The following is a 22344-nucleotide window of genomic DNA, read 5'->3' as shown; positions in this document are numbered from 1 at the left end:
CAGTTCTACTTGTCCAATATTTTATGGCACTACCAGGAAAGTCACTGAAGGAGAAGAACAGGATTTTAGGAAATGAAAGTTTTGTGATTGGTATAAAAAATTATTGATTCTTTTCATTGTGTCAGACTGCTTTTCTAGGTCCACTCATATTTTTATGGTGAGCAGGAGTGTAAAATTGTATTGCTGTTCTGCCTCAGACGGCAGAGTGATGCATTTATGCTTGCCTTGCTACTACTAACTATTTTCATGAATTATTCTATGGACCAATAGTCCAAAACCGAAAGATACTGAATTTACAAGAAAATGAAAGTAAAGTAAGTAAAGTAGCAAATCCCCACACTGAAGACACTGGAACAAGCATTTGGCAATATTGCTTAATAAATGACCTAACTGATAACCTGATTATCAAAACTGTTGTGGATTAATTGTTTGTCGATTACTAATTACTAAAGGGGCGGTTGTGGCTCAGGAGGTAGAGTGGGTTTATCCACTAACTGGAATGTTGATGGTTCGATCCCTGGCTCTACTCCGCATGTTGAAGTGTCCTTGGGCAATATACTGAACCCCAAATTGCCCCCGATGTATCATCATTTCACCGTGCATGAATGTATGTGTGTATAGAAAGCTCTTTTTGTGTAGAAAAGCGCTGTATGAATTTATGGGTGAATGTGGCAGTAGTGTAAAGTGCTTTGAATGGTCGATAAGACGCTATATAAGTGCAGTCCATTTACCAAATTGTCTCAGAAAGTACAAACCCAGAGTCACAAAAATATTCAAGAACTTAGAGGCTGGTCTGGTGGCTAGAAAAAATATCCTGTTTTAACTTATTAATACAAACCCCTCATAAAAATCACTCTACATACATTTGTACCCAAAGCACTAAAGAAAGTGCTGTTCTTGGTTCATCACCATAAGGTCATGGCAGGCACCCCTTTTTTCCTAGACATTTTTTAAACAATGACATTTTGTTTCAGGCTGTCCTGTCTGAGGTCCATGAAAACTAAGTAACTGTCCATATAGCACATGAGCAGAATCTGTCTGGCTAGATGAGTTTGCAATCACTCAGTGAGCATGTGATAATGAAGCTTATATACAGGGATTATCCATTAAAGCCAGTGAACAACTGGTGTGAGGTGGTCCGAAAACCTTGTAACATTCAAAATACAGTTAGTACGTTAAGTATAAGGAATGTAAGGGAAGCTTAGTCTTGTTTGTAGTTGAATGATGTAAAGAGAAATACGGATTTAGCATTAGAAGATGAATCTGAGCCAAACTGGTTTTCCTTTAAACTTTTAATTATATCTGTGAAAACTGTGTATATCTGTAAAAAGCAAAAAGTCTAAAACAACAATAAACAATTGGAACACCCAACTAAGCATTTTGTGCTTCCTCGTCTCTCTCCTCTCTCTTCCTGTTGCATTCTTCAGGAATTTCTGCCTCTGGAGCTGCAAAGTCTGGATCTGTGACTGCAAACCACCAATTTCCCCCATGATCCTGCTCAACACCCACTGCTACAATTATTATTATTATTACTATTATTATTGTAAGCATTAATATATACTCTAAGTGGAACTTGTATTGTGCTATGTCTTTCCTCCTGCTCTCTCTCTCTCCTCTCTCTCTCTCTCTCTGAACCCTGAGTCAGTAACCGCCCACCATGAGCCAGGTTCTGTTAAAAGTGAGTTTTTCCTTGCCACTGTCACCAAGTGCTTGCTCATGGGGGAATGCTGAGTCTCTGTAAATAATATTGTAAAGAGTACGGTCTAGACCTGCTCTACATGAAAAGTGCCCTGAGATAACCTCTGTTATGATTTCTGAAGACACAAATGTGATTTGTTTTTCTCTGCCGATATTAAGAAACAATCACTGTTCATCAGCACGAGGGAATCTGCTCCTCAGTTAAAAGCAGGACGTTTGTGATCTCCTTCCCACCTGCCAATCATGACAAGTGTGCTGATCAATCTGACAAAACCCTGTATCTCATACTTCATATGCCTGCTGCTACTGCTGGATTCTAGCCAGTGTGTATGTCCAGCCCAGTCTGTGAGCCACGCCTGACCCTGGGTCTTTTCCCCACTCCGCTATCTTTATATGCTGAGACTATTTCTGCTGTGCCGGCTCGAGTCTATAGCTGGTCAGGAGCTTCACTCATTGTTCACATCAAACATCAGAAAATGTGACTTCAGTGACTTTGACTGCAGTATGACTGTTGGTGCCAGACGGGCTGGTTTGAGTATTTCTGAAACTGATGATCTCCTTGGATTTTCACAAACAACAGTCTCTATAGTTTACTCAGAGTGTGGACGTTCTGTGGACGTAAACACCTTGTTGATGAGAGAGGTCAGAGGACAATCGCTGTGACTGGTTGGAACCGACGAAAAGGCTACGGTAAATCAGATAACCACTCTATACAACTGTGGTGAGCAGAAAAGCATCTCAGAGTGAACAACATGTCCAACCTAGAGGTGGATGGGCTCCAACAGCAGAAGACCATGTTGGGTTCAACTCCTGTCAGCCGAGAAAAGAAATCTGAGGCTGCAGTGGGCACAGGCTCACCAAAACTGGAGAAGACTAGAAGACTAGAAAAACGTAGCCTGGTCTGATGAATCTGGATTTCTGCTGAGGCACACAGATGGCAGGGTCAGAATTTGGCATCAACAGCATGAATCCTTGGACCCAACCTGTCTTTTGTCAACAGTCCAGACTGGCGGCGGTGGTGTAATGGTGTGGAGTATGTTTTCTTGGCACACTTTGGGCTCCTTAATATCAATCAATCATTGTGTGAATGCCGCAGTCTTTCTAAGTATTGTTGCTGAGCATGTGTTGGCTATCAATTTACCATCTGCCACTTCCAGCATGATAATGCACCATGTCACAAGGCAAAACTCGTCTCAAAGTAGTTTCATGAATTTAACAATGAGTTCTGTGTAGTTTAGTGGCCTCCCCCGACACCAGGCTTGAATCCAACAGGACAGCTTTGGGATGTGGTAGAATGGGAGATTGGCAGCATGAGTGTGCAGCTGAAAAATCTGCAGAAATGATGTGATGCAGTCATGTCAACATGGAGCAGAATCTCAAAGGAATGTTTCCAACATTAAAGGGAGAAACAACCCAGTTTTAGTATGGTGTTAGTAAGGGTATGTTGTATGGTAATAAAGTGCCTGGTGAGTGTATACAGCAGAACTTTCTTGTGTGTGTAATTAGAGAGAGAGAGAGAGAGAGAGAGAGAGAGAGAGAGAGAGAGAGAGATGGAGACAAGGATAAATCTCCATTCAGGGACCAAGCTGTTGCTGCAGATAAACTTAGAATTTTATGATAATTGTCTGATAAAATGAACCAAAATACAGGTTAATGACAGCAGCTTGCTGGGAGATTGGTTATATTAACATTTAAAATGAGTGATGAAGGAGAGAGTTGAGGCCCACCTGTGCCATCCCCTGTTGCGGACCTAAAACGTGCCTGCTTTTCTAGCCTGCTAAAAGGGCCACAGATGTGCAGTCGCATTAAAAGGGAAGTGAACCATTACCAGTACATTGGTCTTAAATTAGATCTTCATCTAAGTTACAGTTATGAACAAACACAATCTATTTAACTAATAACACACAAATCATTGTATTATAATCATTGTCCATATTGAAAACATTCACAGTGTAGGCTGGACAAAGTATGTGAACCCCTCGGCAAATTACATCAACAATAATTGGAGGCAGGACTTAGTAAAACTGGAGTCCAGTCAATGAAACCAAGTTAGGGGTCTGGGTAAAAGCTACTTTGACTTATAAAAAACACTTAAACAGTTTGAGTTTTCTATTCAGAAGAAGCACCTGCTGATGTGAACCATGCCCAGCAAAAAAGATCTCAGAAGACTTGCAATCGAGAAAGGTTGGTTTGCTTAAACCTGGAAAGAGTTACAGAGTGATCTCAAAGAGTTTAGATATTAATTAGTCCACAGTCAGATAAACTGTTTGCAATGGAGACAATTTAGTTCTGTGGCAACTCTCCCTAGAAGTGAGCGCCCAGCTAAGATGACTCCAAAGGCACAACGCAAAATGTTCAGTATGTTTGAGATTTAAAAAAAAAACAAACTCAAATAACAGTCAAAATCTTCAATCAATCATTGGAACTGGTTAACATCTCTGTTTATGTCTACCATAAGCAAATCATGGTGCATGGTTGCAGAGAGCATGGTTTCCATGGCAGGGCACCAAAGAGGAAGCAGCTGCTTTTGCAAGCAACACATATAATGCCATATATTTAATGCAATATATGGCATTAAAGGGCACTGCATCTAACATTTCAACTGTGAAGTATGGTGGAGGAAGCATCATGATTTGGGACTGCTTTGTTTCCTCTGGACCTGGAAAGCTTGCCATCATCAAGGGGAAAATGAATTCCCAGGGGTAATGTCACTCAGCTTAGTAGAAGTTTGGTGATCCTGCAGGACAATGACCCTAAACATCAAAGTCAATCTACACCAGAATGACTTAAAACAAACAGAATCTGCCTTTTGGAGTGGCCAAGTCAGATCCCAGACCTTAAACCAATAGAGATGAGTGGAATAGAATAGAGTGGAATGACCTCAGAGAGCCGCTCACACCAGAAATTCTAATAATATGCCTGAACTGAAGCAGTTCTGTAGGAAGAATGGTCCAAAATTCATCCTGAACATTTTGCAGGTCTGATCTGCAGCTACTGGAAGAGTTTGTTTGAGGCTACTGCTGTCAAAGGAAGTTTGAACGGTTATTAAATCCAAGGGTTCACTTACTTTTTCCACCAGCACTGTGAATGGGTGTTCAATACAGACACAAACGATTACAATTGTTTGTGTGTTATTACCACACTGTGTTTGTTTGTACTTAGATAAAGACTTAGAGGAAGAACAGATAATATTTTATGACCAGTTAATGCAGAAAATTCCAAAGGGTTCACTTTTTCCTGCCACTGTATGAGCAAGCATCTTCCTTGTCAAATCCTCTTCTTGGACCTTGTTGTACATTTAGTCTCCACTATGGCTGCACAGGGACGAAGTCTGTCATTCACAGTTTGCCATGGCAAAATTAAGACCAAACGAAATGAAGTATCTGACGAGGGATTACGGTTAAATTAAGAACAATAATCCTGGGTGACACTCATATTCACAAGGGTGACAGGCTTTAGGTTGCACCTATGAGTGAAACTAAGGTATTATACGGTGCAGAAAAATGGTAAATACAATATGGGTTTCAGCAAGCAGAAGCCAGCACCACCAATCGAGGCAGAACTGCTTTTTTGTCAGGTTTGACCTCCTTCAGAAACAGTGAGGGAGCAATGGTCATGGCCGAATTGTTTTTGCCTTTTTCATTTCTCCTGTATGATTTCCTCATATTTGGGTGGAGGGTCGCTGTATGAAGGTGCTGAAGTCTCATCTCCACTGCTTTCCAGGTGTCCTGTCACCTCTTCATAAGATGGAGGTGGTGTGGCACCCGACAGCTGTGAGGCCACCGACAAGCAGGAGTCCTGTACATGGAGGGCATGAGTGTTCTGCTGATGGAGGCCATGGGAGTCCGACTGGGAACCGACTCCTCTCTCAGCACCACTCATTACAGTGGGATGTGAACTGGACTCCTGGTGTGAGCTTTCAGTGTGTGCCACTGTTTCTCTGTAAACCAGAATGCGTGGCAGGCTGCGGGTGCTGCGGTTGTTGGCCAAGTAGTGGTTCTGGGTGTAAGCAGGCCGTCGACGTGTGGCCTTCTGAAGCTGGCACCTCCAAAGGAGGAAGAGGCCAATGATGATGAGCAGGGCCACGCCCAGCAGAGGAACCACCATGTAGACAGTGTCGACACGTTCAGTAAGCCCTTCGCTGTTACTCACTTTGTAGGCACTGCGAGTTCTCCAAAACTCCATCTGGCAGGGATGAAGGAGACATTTTAAATTTTTAGACCTTTGGTTCATTTTTTAACTCTGCACTGAATTCAAAGTCAGACTAAAATTGAAACTGACTGAAATCAGGGTAGGGGAAAAATGTGATTACTGATCTGCTGCATGTATACATGGATGTTAAAGTAACCACAGGGGTGTTTCATAAAACCAGATTACCAGTTAAACCAGGCTTTTGTTCAGGGAATTCTGTTTCAAACAGGTGGATTAAATAAGTTTTACCTAAATTAGCATGGAAAGTGATCCTTCCAGGCTGGTCACGGTCAGTTTAGCTTTCCCTCTGAGCTACAATCAATCTGACAGGCTGAAACAATGTTTTCTCCAAAGTTCCTACCTGAAGGCTCCACTTTACTGCTGCACTTATGAGTCTGTTTGCAGAACATGTCAAGTTTACATCATATGCAATTTGACATCGGATGCACTTAAATGTGTAATTAAAAACTAAACTCATAGCTGTTTTATTCTAAAATATTTGCATATGTGCTTTTAAATATATTACAGTTAAAATAAAAAATAATGAACAACTTTGACCCATTCTGTAGCCTCATAGTAAGAAACAATTTTATCATTCTTCTTTCTTTAAGTGTCACTATATACAATTAGAGAACCACGCACTCAGATATCCAAGTGGCAGACAGCCAATCTGAAGGTGTTTAAACAGTATTTTCACAATATGGTGGCTGTTATATCACTGCTACAAACAAGTAGCAAGTAGCATGCAACTGAAAGAGAACTTTAGCTTCAAACAAAAAAGTTAATTATCGTATTATCTCGATACATAAAAGTTGTTTATTACTATGTTGGATCATAAACCCCTTTCATTCATGTACCCCTTTACTGATGGTAATTAACACGTTAGTCTCATGTCTGAAGAACCACTCAAGTCACTTTTATATGTATGTCATGATGGCAATCTTACCAGGTCAGACCTTTAACACAACATGACATCAGTCTGAACTGAATACTGTAATAAATTCATCTCAATCTCCATCTCTTATGCAGAAAACCAGCTTAATAAACTGGGAAACACCTTGAAAGAGCCAATTTTAAGTTGTTAAGGAGATTCTTCTCAGATCAGGTAAGTCTACAGAAACAATTTTTCCACCCATCGTGTGACTGGAAAAAAAAAAAGGTTGAAAATTCAATTAAGAAAATCTGGACACTGAAACGAAATGGCAGACAGTAAATATATTGCACTATATTGTAAACATGGAGTGATTTTGAACAAAGCCACACTCTGAAAACTAACCTGACTCAGGCCAGACTAAAAGGATAAGTTTCCACGGTTACTTAATCAAACCTCCTTTATAAATCAGACTTTCCTGAAAAGAATCCTGACTTACTGATATAAGCCCGGTTTAATTGGTAATCTGTCTTTACTAAACATCCCTTAGGTTTTTGGTGTACATTAAGGCTGCATGATTTTGGTCAAAATGAGAAGCACATTTTTATCTAACCAGAATTGAGATTTCTCCCACAATTCTTGGGGACACCATGTTTTCATGAAATGAAAAAATATTTAATAAAATCCATATTGTCTTCTTGTTCAAACAGAACAAACAATATGATCTTTAGCTACTACTAAAGGACACTCTATTTTTTAAATAGACAACTGTATTAAAAGCTAGATTCAAGAATAATGAATGAAGTCTGTTGTCTACTCTTTAGAACACTGAAAAATGTTTCCAGCATGTGTTTAAAAATTGATTAAATCTGTAACTAATAGACAGCTCACCTGCTGTCAGATGTAGCCGGTGCCCCAAAACAGTGATGCTTAGTTATCAATTAGTTATCAAATTGAAACCGATTTAATAATGTTCTAATGTTATGCAAACCAGTTTTTCAACCTCCAAACTCCAGCAGGTAAGAGTCTGCTTCAGTTTTGTGTGAATTTCAGGGGGAAAAACAGTCTGTAACCCCAGACTGTTCATGATTGATTAATTATTGATAAAAAACGGACTGTCAGACTCATGTATGATTCAACAGTGCCGGTAGACCATAAATCTGCCTTGGCCTCAAAATGATAAATGATATATTTTTCACATCTCTGCCCTGACTACAGCTTGACACTAAGGCCTCTATTTTCGTGCAAGCACACAGCATGAAGTGCAGTGGTGTATCAGTGAGCTGGTGTTTTCCTGCAGCGCACAGAGGTTATTTACTTGACTGCAGCAATTTGGTATCTTGGGAAATGGTGGGTCTCTGTAAATATAACTATAAACAGTACGGTCTAGACCTGCGCTATATGAAAGGTGCCCTGAGATAACCTCTGTTATGATTCCTTCTTTTAGCGATTTTCTCACTACTTACACAGTTGTTCACACGCTTTTCAGATCGGCCAGTTACTTTAGCTTAGCAGTTAGCGATTGCTTCTCTCTCTCTCCTTCTCATTCTCTTGCTCTCTCTTGCTCGGTGTGTCTTAAATTTAGTTATTCCTCTGCCTCCTTTAGCGATAATGGCACATGTAATAAATGTAGTTTATTTGGAATGATGGAGGCCAAATGGAGGCCAAATTGTTAGCCGCAGTAGTTAGCCAGCCCCCAGTAGCCAGTGCAAGCCGACCCATCGTAGCTCCTACTCTCCCCCTGGCAGCCCAGAATCCAGGGTGGCTGGGTGACTGTCTGTAACAAGAAGCGTAGCCCTAAGCAGAAGCCCATGGTTAACCACTGACCAGTACATGTTTCAAACAGATACTCCCCACTCAGCGACATACCCGCTGAGAAACATACTCTAGTTATTTGCAGCTCTATCTTGAGAAACGTGAAGGTAGCACACCAGTGACCACAGTCAAATGTATTCCTAGGGCCAGAGCGGGCAACGTAGAATCCTATTTGAAATTGCTGGCTAATGATAAACGTACATATAGTAAGATGACATGAGGATAAGTGTTCCCGAAAAGGTCTCCAGATGCTCACATACATATGTCAGCCTCGTCCATGCACTTTGGACCTCGGTTTGCTCACAGCAGTTGTAGCTCTCGATTTGCTGAGCACAGATAACTTGACAGCAGCTGACTGAGTAGCATCATTGCAGAGAAAAGTGTAATTTCTAAACGTTTAAACGCAAAGGTAATATTTGGAAAATTGGAAACTCATTTTGGAAGATGTTATTGCGTCATAGTTAGAGTCATGGTAGGGTTAGGGTCTTCAAAATTTCACCATAGGTACTCCTCAAAAAGCTTAACGACATATGTTATGCATGCCTGCATGTCTCACTTTTGAAAAAAAAAAAATACATTTTGCCTCAATGGCTAAAACACATTCCTGCTGGCCTGGCTGGGAAGGATGGCTGTGTGTGGGGGATAGGCAATATGGGTAACTTTTTTTATACTTTATTGTAGAATGAAAACACGTACTGTTCTGGTCCTGATTCTGCAATGGAAGTGGCTACAGACATAGGGAAAACTGTTCCTGAAATATCTCGAGATGCTTACTTACATATGCCAGCCCTGTCTATACACTTCCATCTTTGGTACCAAAGTTTGCTGAAACGCTATTCAATTTATAGCTTCTCGTAGGCCTCGATTTGCTGAATGCAACTGTGTCCTCCTACCTTGAGTAGTTGAGGAGATACAACAGCAAAAATACCTTCCAAATTTCAATCTATTGACTTCGAAATTTCAATCTCTGGCTCCAGATTTTTATCTATTTAATGCAGGCGCCCTCCTGACCTTTTTGGGCACTTCCTGTGGGGCCAGAGGGACAAAAATGGACACCCACCATCAGTTGGATGCTAACTTTCCGCCAGAAGTGGTTACAAAAAAAGAAGGGCCTTAAAATGTTTGTTGACCGGGTCTTAATTGAATTTACATTGTGACCTCTTGACCTTTTAAATCTTTCAGATCCGTAGCACATAGCTTTCTCTTCAAGCTCCAAGTAGGTTGCAAAATCACCAAGGCCATAAAGACCTATAGCAAATTAGACCTTCCTGCAGACTTAGGCCAAAGAGGGCAACTTGCTCATCCGAAGTCATAGAGCCACACTGAAGGCATCTACAGAAAGGTCGTGATGTGTGGAGCGAAGGCATTTTCGAACCAAAGCTCTAGACCATTCCTGTGCAGAGCTATATCTTAGAATTGGAAACGCTCAGAGCTTCCCATGCTCTCGAAAAGATCTATTACATGTGACCGCCCAGTCCAGGGGGCACCCTTCTGGTCATAACTCTGCCACAGAAGTGGCTAGAGACATGGGGAAAAGTGTTCCCGAGCGGTCACAAGATGTCAGTCTATACATTGCCATCTTTGGGACCAGAGTTTACTGAAATGCTATACAATTTATAGCCTCTTGTAGCCCTTGATTTTCTCAATGTAACGGTGTCCTCCTCCCTAGAGTAGTGGAGGATTTAAAAAGGCGCAAAGTACTTCAAAGTAGGTTTTGATGATGTTCCCATGCAGCTGTAGAGACCAAATTTGGTGTGTATACATTTTAGCCCCTCCAAGTCCCTCTCAGTAGACTGGACTTGTTCCCAAGTCTCTAGCACCTTGCTGAATAATTTCAGGGAAGAGAAAATAGGACCATATTCTGAAAGCAATCTCTGTGGCCTTTCAAAAAATGCGTTTGTTGCATGTTTAGCTTCCTCCTATGAGAAGTTATGGTTATAATCAGGCCTACCCAGCCCGCTAGGGAAAGGGGGAGGCTGGACCATCTTTCAATGTCTGCCTCATATTTTTTGAGGAGTGGAACAGAGTTTGGGGCGTACATTTAATCCAGAGATTTAGTGACAGATATCCCCAGGTAATTAATTCCTTTATCAGCCCAGCTAAAGGGAAAAAGCTTCTGTAACCCTCTTACCACAACAGAAGTTTGATGGCCTAAAGCACTTCAAAAATAGATACAGAGTCTTTGGACTCCTGAGCAACAGCCATCCTGTGGACTCCGGTTAGTGGATGACCCGCTCTACCTCCTGAGTCACAGTGGCTCACAAACCACCTAAACGGAAGGTTGGTGGTTCGATTCCCGGCTCCTCCAGCCTGCAAGTTGAAGTGTCCTTGGGCAAAATACTGAACCCCAAATTGCCTCCGATGTATCATCGGTATGTGAATATGCGTGTGTAGAAAAGCGCTGTATGTATAGAAAAGGGGCGCTGTGTGAATGGGTGAGTGTGGTAAAAGTGTAAAGCGCTTTGAGTGGTCGATAAGACTATAAAAAGGGCTATATAAGTGCAGTCCATTTACCCACGGTCTTATCCAAGTCACTGTAAGCTGCTGAAGGGACGTGCAATCAACCATGAAATCTGTATCCAGATCTTAAGTATAAAGTTCCCTATAATATGAAACAAATACCCTGTTGATATCAACCGGGTCTGATAGATCTGCTCCAGAAGTTAATTAAGTATGAGGGATTAATTTGGATCTGGCTACATCAGCTCGTTGTGGTAGCGGCTTTCCTGGTTTGTCACCGGTCTTAAAAAAACTGCCTGGACTTTATTGGAGTCCTGCTTTGCGTGTGGTTAGGAGATCAAATTCCGCCTGAAGTGGTAGTACCCGTTTTTTAAAGATCTGTGTTAGGTGTAGTTGCATATTGCTTGTCCATGTCATTGAGACTTTGTAACACTTATGCTATCCTGGCCTTTTCAGGTTAATAATTGAAATGTACGAGATGTACTGCCCTCGGAGATAAGCTTCAAAAGCTTCCGACGATGTTCCTCTTAGAATGTAGCATTGATTTTTAAAAAAGCTGTAATCTGTGATCTTAAAAATTGTTAAAATTCTTCCATGGCCAATAGTATTGAGGAGTCACAGAATTGAGGAATACTGAATCACCATTGTGTTGGAGTAAAAATGTTTTAACTCAGATTTACATCAACAGAGGTCGGAGCATGACCTGAAATGACTATAATGTGGTATTCACAAGAGGCAAATTTCGATAACAATCTATGATCTACTAGGAAAAAATCTATCCGGGTAAAGGAGTGGTAGATGTAAGAGAAAAAAAAAAAAGCTTTGAAGGAAGGCAATTTCTCTCTCCAGGGATCTTGCAGTCCCAGGTGGATGGCAAATGTACTCAGTTGTACTCAGTTGTACTCAAGCCTTGATGCCTCACATATTCCTCTCCATACGTAGCTGGTACTGGGACAGGAATTCACCAGCCTCACTGACAGATGAAAACTGCTTCCTCACTCTGTCCGCTGTCGTGATGGAGAGTCTGGCTGGGGGCCAAAGGCTGGGCTTTTGGCAGAGGGTGTAAAGCTCTTTCATCACTTTTTTGTATTTGCCTCATACCTCTAGTATTTCTGGGCAGTAGTCTTTCTAAATGGAAGTCCACCTTGGTACTGGAGTTTCCTGCAGATCCTTGGTTTGAAATTTATGGAAGCGGATTATGACACACTTTGTCTCTAGATCTTGGATACTTTGTTTAACTCTTGTTGAGTTTGAAATTCACTGCTTCATGTTCGGTTATGGAGGATTGTATAGTACAGAGTCTGGTTTCTAAGGCTAGGAATGCACAGAATGCACTCTGCTGAAAGGGCCTTCCAGTGGTCCTATAGCAAAGAGGTCATTTTTATGGCTAAAGATGCGCTGTTAAAGATGAGTTATAATTCTGAGATGAAAACCATTTTGCATGTGGCAATGATGAATGAATGATGGAAAAATGACAAATAGAGCTAGTGTGGATTGAAGACATTTACTCCTTATCAGTGGCCAGACTGGACGTCACCACAATCATCGTTGAATCCAGTTCCACACATCAGACTGCACAACCCTTTACAAGACAAGCGTTTTGCTCTGAACTCAGGGTGTATAATTAGGGCCTAATCAGCCTGGCACCATTGACTGGAATGGTCCCTGGCATAATGACAACAACAACAACAACAATAATAATAAAAATAATAATAGTAATAATAATAATAATAATAATGGCCAGAACAGTCCCTGGCATCGAAGGTGTAAGGGACCTATTGTTTTTGTAGAGATTATTATTACAAACTTAGTATTAGATAAGAGTCTCAGCTTGACGACATCTATATGCCAATACTCAGTTAAAGTCATAGCCCCACCTACTGGCAACATGAAATCCTGTTTTATAGTTTTATGCTCTCCTAGCAGTTTGATCAGATCCACCTCAAATGTGGTCAGGTAAGCCTCAAACCCTGATGATGCTTTATTGTGAATATTGTGAATTTTCATAGAATGCTGTTGCCGTGCCATGTCTCGCCATTAAGTAGGAAGTTTTTGTAACTCAAATATACATTATCCAATTCTGCCCCAAACTTCACGTTTGATAATAGTCTCGGCCTGAAGACATGCCAATAATCAGCCATAGTCATAGTGTCACCTACTGGTAAAAGGAAATGACGTGTTATACTTTGATGTACTCCTCCTTGGTTGACTAAATCAATTTCACATTAGATCAAAGAAGCTTTAAGACCTTGATGATGCTATATTGTGAAGTTTGTTAAGTCTGAGGGCAAAAGGACAGGGGCTCAAGCCCCTTTTAGGGTCTATCTTCGCATGTCCCTTTTTTCATGCACGATAGAAATATTCAACTGATGGTCACAGTAAGTGATGTTTAACTCATTGGTTCTGTATCCGACGATCATGCATATTCATAGCCATGTCATACAACCTGCATCAACACCCTGGCTGCAATCCCCCCATAGGCTCAAAGTGCAAGAACTGTTCAACGCTGCTTGCAGCTTTAATTATGTTCGTTCATCATTGGCTGAATTACTGTCACATAAAAATTAGATCACATGAAGGCCTGGATCGAAATCATGATCGTATTTTTGCTCTAGTCTACACGTAAATGTACTGGCTAATGTAGGGCTTTTATTACCACTGTTATCTGACAATATGATACTACATAAACTGTCTCTAGTCCAGCAGTCACAACAACAAAATCATACGATCATATTTGATGGAGGAGTTGGGGAACACATGTGCTGTACTGTAAAACACCAGCTCACCGTTCTCTCTTTGTTCTCAAACACTTCACTGGCCTCTTCGAAGCTGCAGCTCTCCTCACCACACTCCCTTTCAATGTTCCCCTGTTTCAACTCCTCCAAGTACCCATTGGCTCGAGGGAAACGCTTCAGAACAGAATGAGCATCCTTACCATTGAGGAATTCTGCAACACAGAAATGAAATCAAAAAAGTTCAACCAACCACACTAGAGTAACTCAACATTGGCGGGGACGGGTTACAACTTTTTTGACAAAATGAGATTCTCAGTAACTGCTTCCCATCAATGCATGTCATCAGTCAACCTGGAGATCTGTCACAATCTGCCCCTCTGTTCCCCTCATCCATATCTCCAACCTCTCCACTGCTCTCAGGACATGTTTCTCCCCTGTCTCCCCAGACCTCCCTTCCTCTAGTCACCCACCAGATGTCCTCAGACTTTCCTCCCTGTTCCCAGTCACCTGACTGCCCCACCCATACACAGACCTGTTTCCACTTGTCTTCAGCCCTGCAGTCTCCACCTGCACCTCATTCATTGATAACCCTTGGACGATATATGCCTGTTTACTCGCTTTGTTGCTTGTCAGATCACCTGCTTATATTCTAGCCTTTGTTCCAGCGTGGTTTCCCAGTATCTCTGCTACCTGCAAGTCTGTTTTTTTTCAGTTTGGTTATTAGAAGTTTCTTTACTGCACTAACCTGACTCTGTGTGAGTCTGCATTTTGGTCCTTTCCCTGTGCTCTTGGCTTCAGCCATGATAAAATCTTTAAATTCTGTATAAATACAGTTTAATGCTTAAATTTTCACCCATTCCTTAGAGGTGGAGCATTTTCCATACAAGTGTACCTCCTCAAAATCATTTTTGTGATCTCTTCCAGCTGCTATAATCAATATTTTTATATTAACAGTGGCTCACCTGACTTTTTGTATGCTCAAAGTGGTGAATCCACACAGAATTATCACTAAATCTGGAGGTCATCTCAGCTCCACAGTGTCTTTACTTCTTTCAGCTCATTGTTAAGGTTTTGTTGCCTGCAACTTTACTGTTTTGGATCTGTCTGTGATTTCATCAACAAGCAGCTTTTTTTCAATGAAACTGTAAAAACCAACATGACATGCTCAGCACCAAACCGCAGGCAGCTAGTTAGACTAGCTGGTGAACATAGTGGAGCATTTAGCAGCTTAAAAGCTAGATATTTCTTTCAGGAGTTGGTGCAGACCTAAACCAGAGCTAAAAGACTTAATGTTGGACTTAAATTAATCATGTGGCCACTCCAAATAAATGATAGTGACGCTCTGCTTTCTGCTGGATGTATAAATGGGCAACTGTGTGCTAACACAGTCCCCATATCAACTTGAAAGGTGATAACATGTCAGTGTTGACAGCTTGTTTCCACAAAAATCATGTAGCTTTAAATGCAAATGCATGGAAAAGAAACATACATATGATGAAACATTCATACTAATTTGACATAGCTTTTCAGACTACATAAAAGGTTTTCATATATTCACTTTATTTTTAAGCTTAAGTGTGTTCATAAAAGAACAAAAATAATAGATGTAGAACATCTAACGACCGATAAACTGAATTAGCCCAGTTCCAGCACAGAGGTTAAGAATTTGTAACTGGTAATACTGGACTTAATTAGGTTTTTGGTTGTATTGTCCAGGCCTAACATGCAGGACACTGAAAGCATCAGAACTGAGGTATGAGACACTTCGTAAAGCTGGCCCTGAATCAGGTGATGAGCCCCCCCCCTCCACAAAAGATCTGGTCCCTCAATGGGATAAAGACAGAAAAGCAGCTTCTGCTGATAATATAACAGGAAGAGGCAGCCAGCTAGCCAGACAAGAGGACTGATGGACTAGAGGTGCTGACCTCTGAAATAGTAAGTTAAGAAACAAACCAGACATTTATGAACATTTTTAATCTTTGATGCTGTTTTTTGTGCTCACCTGCAGCCATGCTCCTGCCCTGCTATTTACACACAGACGGAGTGCAGGCCTGCAGGGAGAACACAGTACATTACACACCATTTTTAACAGACAATCATTTTAACAAAGAAACTTGATCACTGTCCTGGAGGTTTATGCTTTGTCTGTGTTCCTACCTTACATGCTCCACAAGCCACAGGAGACATTTTGACCATCTTCACTTGGATGCAAAGAATAATTTCTTTGTAATGACACTTCAAAGAACTGGTTGCCTATACATATTAGTTGATTGTCATGCTCAAGAGTAATGTCATTTTAAATTTGACCAATACCAGCAACCGATTACTCCCAACATTTCTGGAAAATAAAAGGTTTTGCTTGTTGCACCTAGATTTCTTTTTTTGGCAGATTGTTGGATTCAGAGTGATAGGGTCATTTAAGTTCTTCTTTTTCTTTAAGCAGAGCTCTGTACCTTTTTTGGCTCGGTAGTTCAACATTTCTGCACAGCCCTACATTAACAGGATTGTGCTTTGTCTTCCGGGAGTAGAGCTGAATGGCTGACAGCTGCATGGCCTTCAGGTTGTATTTGACCACGTGATAAGTCATATATATCCAAAGTTAAGATGGTAGCTTTGGCTTGCAGGATGTTTGACATAACAAATGTCTAGTCCACCCGTGGACCATGAAATGGTCCTAGTGCGGACAGTGCAAGCTTGCAGTGACAGATTCCTCCTCTTGCTGTTAATAAAGTGTCCTGGCTTGATGCAGGATTTTAAAAACTCCTGATGACTGTCTCCTGCTCATTGTTTGTGAACATTCGGGTCTTTAGATTGAAAAAGCAGGTTGAATGCTTCAGCATGGAAAGGACTGCTAAATACAAGTAGAGCTAAAGGAAGGTTTTCTTGTACTGCCAGAACATAATTATAATATTCATATTCTATAAATATTAGACTGCTGCAACTTTCTGAGGCCATCTTTCATGTCAGCTGACCATTTGTGGTCTATGTGCATGTCTGACGGCAAAGCCTCAAAAGGACCACAGTATCTCTTGTTTGCATTATGAATTGGTAACATGAGTCACCATCTGCGTCAGAGTTGGGGGGGGGGGGCATGGTGGTCTCTGATCATTTTCTCCAGGCCAATTTTAGAGACCTCTCATCACAGTACAAGTCCATGAGAATGGACACAGGATTATGCCATGGGAGAGTTATCCTTTCAAAAAGCCCATTCAGTGCATTTAAGGGGGATTCTGCTGTTAGATATTAGATATTGATGTAGATATTAGCTCCAGAGCTGCAAAGTGTTGTATAACAACTATCTTGTTTCTCGGACCAATAGCTAACAAGCACTCCTAAGACCCTTTTGTTTGGTCTGTGGCTTCATCAGTGTTAAAGGAGAAGGGGACACTTCTTATTTCCTCTAGTACTTTGTCTTAGTCTTCTTCACAGCATGGGTGAGCTTGTAAGAAACAGATGTCCTGTCCATTGAGAGTTCAGCAAAGGCTTTTGGATCTGTAGCCAGTAGTTGTTCAAATTCAGTATCCCTATTGTGATTGACAGAGGAAGAGAATTCTCTGCAAAAGCTAAAGAATGAGTGCCTGGAAAAACAGAGTTTGATTAAACAACATACATCCTAACTCAGATTATTTCCCAAAGTACTAAATTTATTATATCACTGATTACAATAAATAGTTTTGACTAATAATGATAAAGGGGCAGCCTAATCTACAATTTGTCCCGAACAGTATTTGTTGTTTTTAATCACAATTTACGCAATGCTTTGGGTATATGTCCATTGGAAGCAATTGATAGCATTCACTGCTATGTCTGTTCATTAATTCAAATCGGTAGATCTGTTTAAATTCAGTCCATTTCTAGTAATGTCAATATCTAATTTAATAACCAGATGTTGAAACATTATTTAAAAACGGAAAAGAGCTGATTGAAAAAGAGTTCAGAAGTCAAAACACTTACTTGATCCTGTGCAACACGGTTGCATTGAGGAGGAACTGATCTGGGTTACTCTGGGTTGTTGTATGGAACTGCAACAATAACATTATAGGCTGGCGTTATCTCACTACACTTGTTGTTGGATCTTTCATGTTTTCACACGCATATGCTCCATATGTTTCTAGACTACAATCTTCCCACTTGTGCCATAGTTAATTTGGTGATTTGCATATGTTGCAAATAGCCTAGCCTGGTTCACTAATTTTGCTGAAGCGACTCGGTGAAAAGCTGTTTCTCTCAACTTGGACAGTCTCCCGCAACCAGCGCCATTTAAACCGATTCATGATCCCTACACCAATAGACCGCGTACAAATATTTTAGCGCCTAAGCATATGGCAGTTTGCAGTAACAGTTAATTAAAAAAAAAAAAAAAAAAAAAAAAGTCATGCAAAGACCACATATGAACACTATAAGATGACTAAGTGATCACTATATGCAAACTATTTATACAGCATTTGTATAGGAATATTTTGTTCCAAGGGCTTTGATCCATAGAAGTGGCTGAGCACTGTAACTGTGATCACTGTAAGCAGTTTCCAGTTTATATTTCCAGGTTTATTTTAACATGCTCCCCCCCCAAAAAAAAAGACAGATGGCCAAATGCATGTATCAGCCAGCATTTTCTAACAGACACCGACCGTCTTCGGTATAGTTACCCTCAAGGAAAACTAAGTCATTGACATTTTCTAGCCTTAAATAAGACAACTTCATAACAGGATTTTTTTTTTTTAAGTCTTACACTTAACAAAATTCTTCGCTACTACAATTATTGGGGATCTGCTGATGTGACTAAACTGCTAATTAGATGCTAATGCTAGGTAATGCTACTAGCCAACTGTTTCCCCGTAGGATTGTATGGTTTTCCCAGCTATAACCATTCAAAAGAAATTCATACAAAATGTGCCATTACCTTCTTTACATAAGGATGACTTAAAAAGCAACCACTCATACAGCCAAGTGTTTCATGTGGCTGGCTAGCTTATTAACTTTGCATATTTATTTAAAAAAAAAAAAAAGCAACATTGCAAGCCATAGGACCCTGCCATAACACAGAAGTTTCCTCGTTTGAGGTAAAAATAGGTAATAGACAAAAAGCAACTTAATGGAATAATCTTTATAATTTAACTCAAGTTTTCTCAAACACCTTTGAACAACTAACAAAGGAAACACATGATTACTTGCCGTGTAGTAATAATGGAGAGGTGTCTCTCTCTGTTCTTGTGGGATGCGTGTAAGGCGGTAATGAGGGGTAAATTTAATTGCTTTACCATTCCAACTCAAGGAATTCAAGATACTAATAAACTTTGCATATTATGCCACAGACCAGTCCCCACAACCGACTCAAACACTACTAACCTCTTTTACCACCTATGCAAGAATCATGTCGAACAGTATGGAGGGAGTTGATGGATGAGAGCCTCAGACGTACAGTCTAGTGTGCGCAAAATAAACCCCAGACTCAGATACCATATGGCAAAGACTCACCAAGAGGGAAGGAGCTATAACATAAGATTCCAAATGTAATAAAAGTAAGGCTTTTGCTTGTGGTCATTTTTATATAAACTATTCACTGAATTTACAGAAAATGTGCTGATTTCAGTATCTGGATATGAAATGACCTATATCAGGGTGAGATTTTGGTCATATTGCACAGCCCCAATTTTTTTTTTTTTTTTTTTAATGGGAAATTATCACTTCTAATGCTTGAAAATTTTTCTTATCAAGATTTTAGGATTTCGTTCTAACAAACAGTATGAATCACGCTTTAGGTATTGGGGGGGGGGGTGACATGTTCTGTCTAGTCGAAATCTACTTCAAACTGATTTTAGATGGCTAGCTTTTACTTACAAATCTTCCTGTAATGCAGTTTTAAGGTTACATGGTCTTCTTATTTTATCAGTTCCACATGTCATGCTTTTGTCATATTTTCTTCTCTTCATTTTTTTCTCGTTCATCATTAAGGTATTTACTGACTGATCCCAAATTTTGACTGGCATCATCTAGAAAACAGGCAGTTTTAGTAATATAATGAAACCACTCTCTGAAATATTACAGGGAGTATTTTATGTGCAGATAGCCCCCATTCAGCCGTACCCGTGGAAAATATAGGCTACTATTAATATAGATGTAGACGGATGGGGTGGGGGGTCACCATAACAACAGATAAGGGAGGTTCAGAATTCAGACCAATTTCAATCCCAAGAAGATGGTGTTCCAATTAAGATACAAGGAGACAACAATTTTAAACTGGATGTCTAGTACATTAAAAAATGTCAGTCTTATAGGCTATTCTAAGAGAGCTAACATTTAAGAGAGAAATGCTATTCATTACGTAGCATATCTTCTTTCTACAACTGTAAGCCAAAATACTGTAGATATAGTTTAATGGTAATTCTTCTTGAACCCCAAACACAAACAGGTATTTTAACAGATGGATAGAAACAAGATTTTAAAGTGGTTAATATCTTAGCGCTTTATCATGCTTCTATAACTGCATATGAAAAAAAAATTATCAAGACCCATGTTGACTTTGTCATCTTTTCTCCTACGACACATGTCGACATTTGTATGTCGCATCTTTTTATAAACATCCAAAGCCTAAGTCAGGCACGTAACGCCCCCCCCTCTACTTTGTTTAAAGGAGGGATTGATAAAATCTTTACCTTCATTCCGATACAAGCCTTTTCTCCTCTATGCCGGACTCCAGGGAACTCCCACACGAGTCACTACAGTGACCGAGATTCGCGTATCCGCCAGACAATGGGATAAGGAATCCCTGCGACTAGCCAATCACAGTCCGGATAAGTCTCTACTGATGCAGGGGGAAGGGGTGGGGGGGGGTTAAAGGAAAAAAAATAGAGAACGCACACAGTGGTTAACGTTGTATGATCCAAACCCCTATAGACGAGGTAAAAGTTAAGAATCAAAAACATAGCGGGTCACATGACTCGTGGCTTCTAATAGTTTCAAGACATAATTCAAGGAGTACCCAGCGGCAGTCTGTAGAATGGGGCGTTGTTCAACGTCGAACATTTAATCCCACCCACCGTGTGTGTGTGTGTGTGTGTGTGTGTGTGTGTGTGTGTGTTTGATAGTTCTTCAGTTTGTGTTCCTTTTTTATGGGTTGAGAAAATTCTCCTACTTAAACTAAATAAACAGCCCTTGGACTGAAAACTGGGCTAGTTTTTCTGAGCTCATGAAAAGTTGACCTCCTTGATACGTTGTTCTTACAGGACAGTGTCGCTACAAATAGGATTTTATACAGTATGATGAATTGCTGTAGATTAACAACCCAACAGTATATAAAAAGTAGACAAAATTAGCTCAACCTAATTTGTTTTACTTCTCATACTTTAAGTAAATTTTGCTGATAATACTTACTTAGACATTAGCATTTATAGGGCTGGCCCTGCTGTTGCAGTCCAGCCAAAAAGTAAACACACTGAACTTCTCATCAGTCACATAATGTAGCCTATGCCTAATCACACCATGTACATAGAAAACACTTCAATGAGATTACTTGTAATAAATGATTTTAATTGAAAAAATAATGTAGCAACATTCCCAGCCCGGGTAAAGTGCTCAACTCAATTATTAAAGGTGGGCTACTGTGTCCAGGACAGAATAAAGTGGTCAATTTTCACATTAGAACCGAAAGTTAGTCAATTAATCGATTAGTTGAGCAACAGAAAATTAATATGTAACTGTTTTGATAACTTTTTTTTTTTTAAAGCAAAAATGCTAGACACTTTCAGATTTCAGCTTCCTAAATGTGAGGATTTGCATATTTTCTTTGTCATATATCAGGGTCCGACATAACTGACCACGGTAAAAGTTTATGCAGGGCAAGTTGATTGACCTGTCACCAGACCGTCCAGGCCAGTGACTGTCAATCTTCTTTAAGAGCAGAGTGGATCACAGATGTGGTATGTTGAAGGTAGATTAAAGTTCAAAATGACTGTAAATCTGCTAATTATAGTATTTAGACCCAACACATGACTGTCTTTGAGAGTGTCATCAAATAAGGCAGTCTAAAGTTAGCCCTATTGTGAGACACTTCCTTGAGGCACTTGTGGCTAGTTAGCAATGTAGCCAGCTGCGCTGAGCTAAACAGCTACAGCAACTTCAGAGGCTGTTTAAAGTTTAGTGTCGGGTACTAATGCAAATATAAAAATCTGAAAATGACATGATCATACACCCGTCCTTTCTCCCCATAGCCATTGTTGCTGTGTGGTGCTGAGCAGTTTTTTATTATCCGCTATGAGTTGTTTTCAGCAAGAAAACACATTTACTACTGTAAGGTCAACACAATAGACAGCCTGCATAATTTGCTTATCACATGTTTCCATGTTTGTGCCCAGCACAGACCCCTATGTTTCAGCTGCTCACTGACGCTAGCTAACATCAACTTTTACTGTAGTTGACTGTCGAGTGCAGTGTGTTTTAGCAGCCAGTCGTTTCTTTCACAAACTCCCAAGTAGAGACAAAATAATACATGTTTCATTGTGTTAAGTTTTACTCAAACACCAAGGACAGCAAGCTAAACAAGCTATGTGACTTCCATGGGCTGTAACTGGTATCAGA

At 40.4% G+C, this 22344-nt stretch overlaps 1 protein-coding gene across 2 annotated transcripts; it reads right to left on the bottom strand.

Moving 5' to 3' along the window:
* Positions 1 to 1785: 1785 nt before the first annotated feature.
* On the bottom strand, positions 1786 to 20507 carry LOC120802173 (transmembrane gamma-carboxyglutamic acid protein 3). 2 transcript variants are annotated; one of them, XM_040149701.1, is made up of 5 exons: positions 20424 to 20501; positions 17725 to 17792; positions 15773 to 15821; positions 13822 to 13982; positions 1786 to 5883 (listed from the first exon to the last, which is right to left on the bottom strand). In XM_040149701.1, the coding sequence occupies exons 3-5, from the start codon at positions 15780 to 15782 to the stop codon at positions 5338 to 5340; spliced, it is 717 nt and encodes a 238-aa protein (XP_040005635.1). In that variant the 5' UTR covers positions 15783 to 15821; positions 17725 to 17792; positions 20424 to 20501; the 3' UTR covers positions 1786 to 5337. The 2 variants fall into 2 exon arrangements, with proteins under 2 accessions (XP_040005635.1, XP_040005636.1); XM_040149702.1 differs by lacking the exon at positions 17725 to 17792 and having other exon boundaries at positions 20424 to 20507.
* Positions 20508 to 22344: the final 1837 nt, after the last annotated feature.

The sequence above is a fragment of the Xiphias gladius genome, chromosome 17 (assembly GCF_016859285.1).
Source record: "Xiphias gladius isolate SHS-SW01 ecotype Sanya breed wild chromosome 17, ASM1685928v1, whole genome shotgun sequence".
Lineage (NCBI taxonomy): Eukaryota > Metazoa > Chordata > Actinopteri > Istiophoriformes > Xiphiidae > Xiphias > Xiphias gladius.
This window is presented reverse-complemented; position numbering and strand designations above follow the sequence as displayed.

Excerpts from the sequence above, each read along its gene's own strand:
- LOC120802173 (XM_040149702.1), bottom strand. Across the intron at positions 5,884-13,821 it reads TTGAGAACAAAGAGAGAACG|ATGGAGTTTTGGAGAACTCG; the intron begins GTGAGCTGGTGT and ends CATCCCTGCCAG.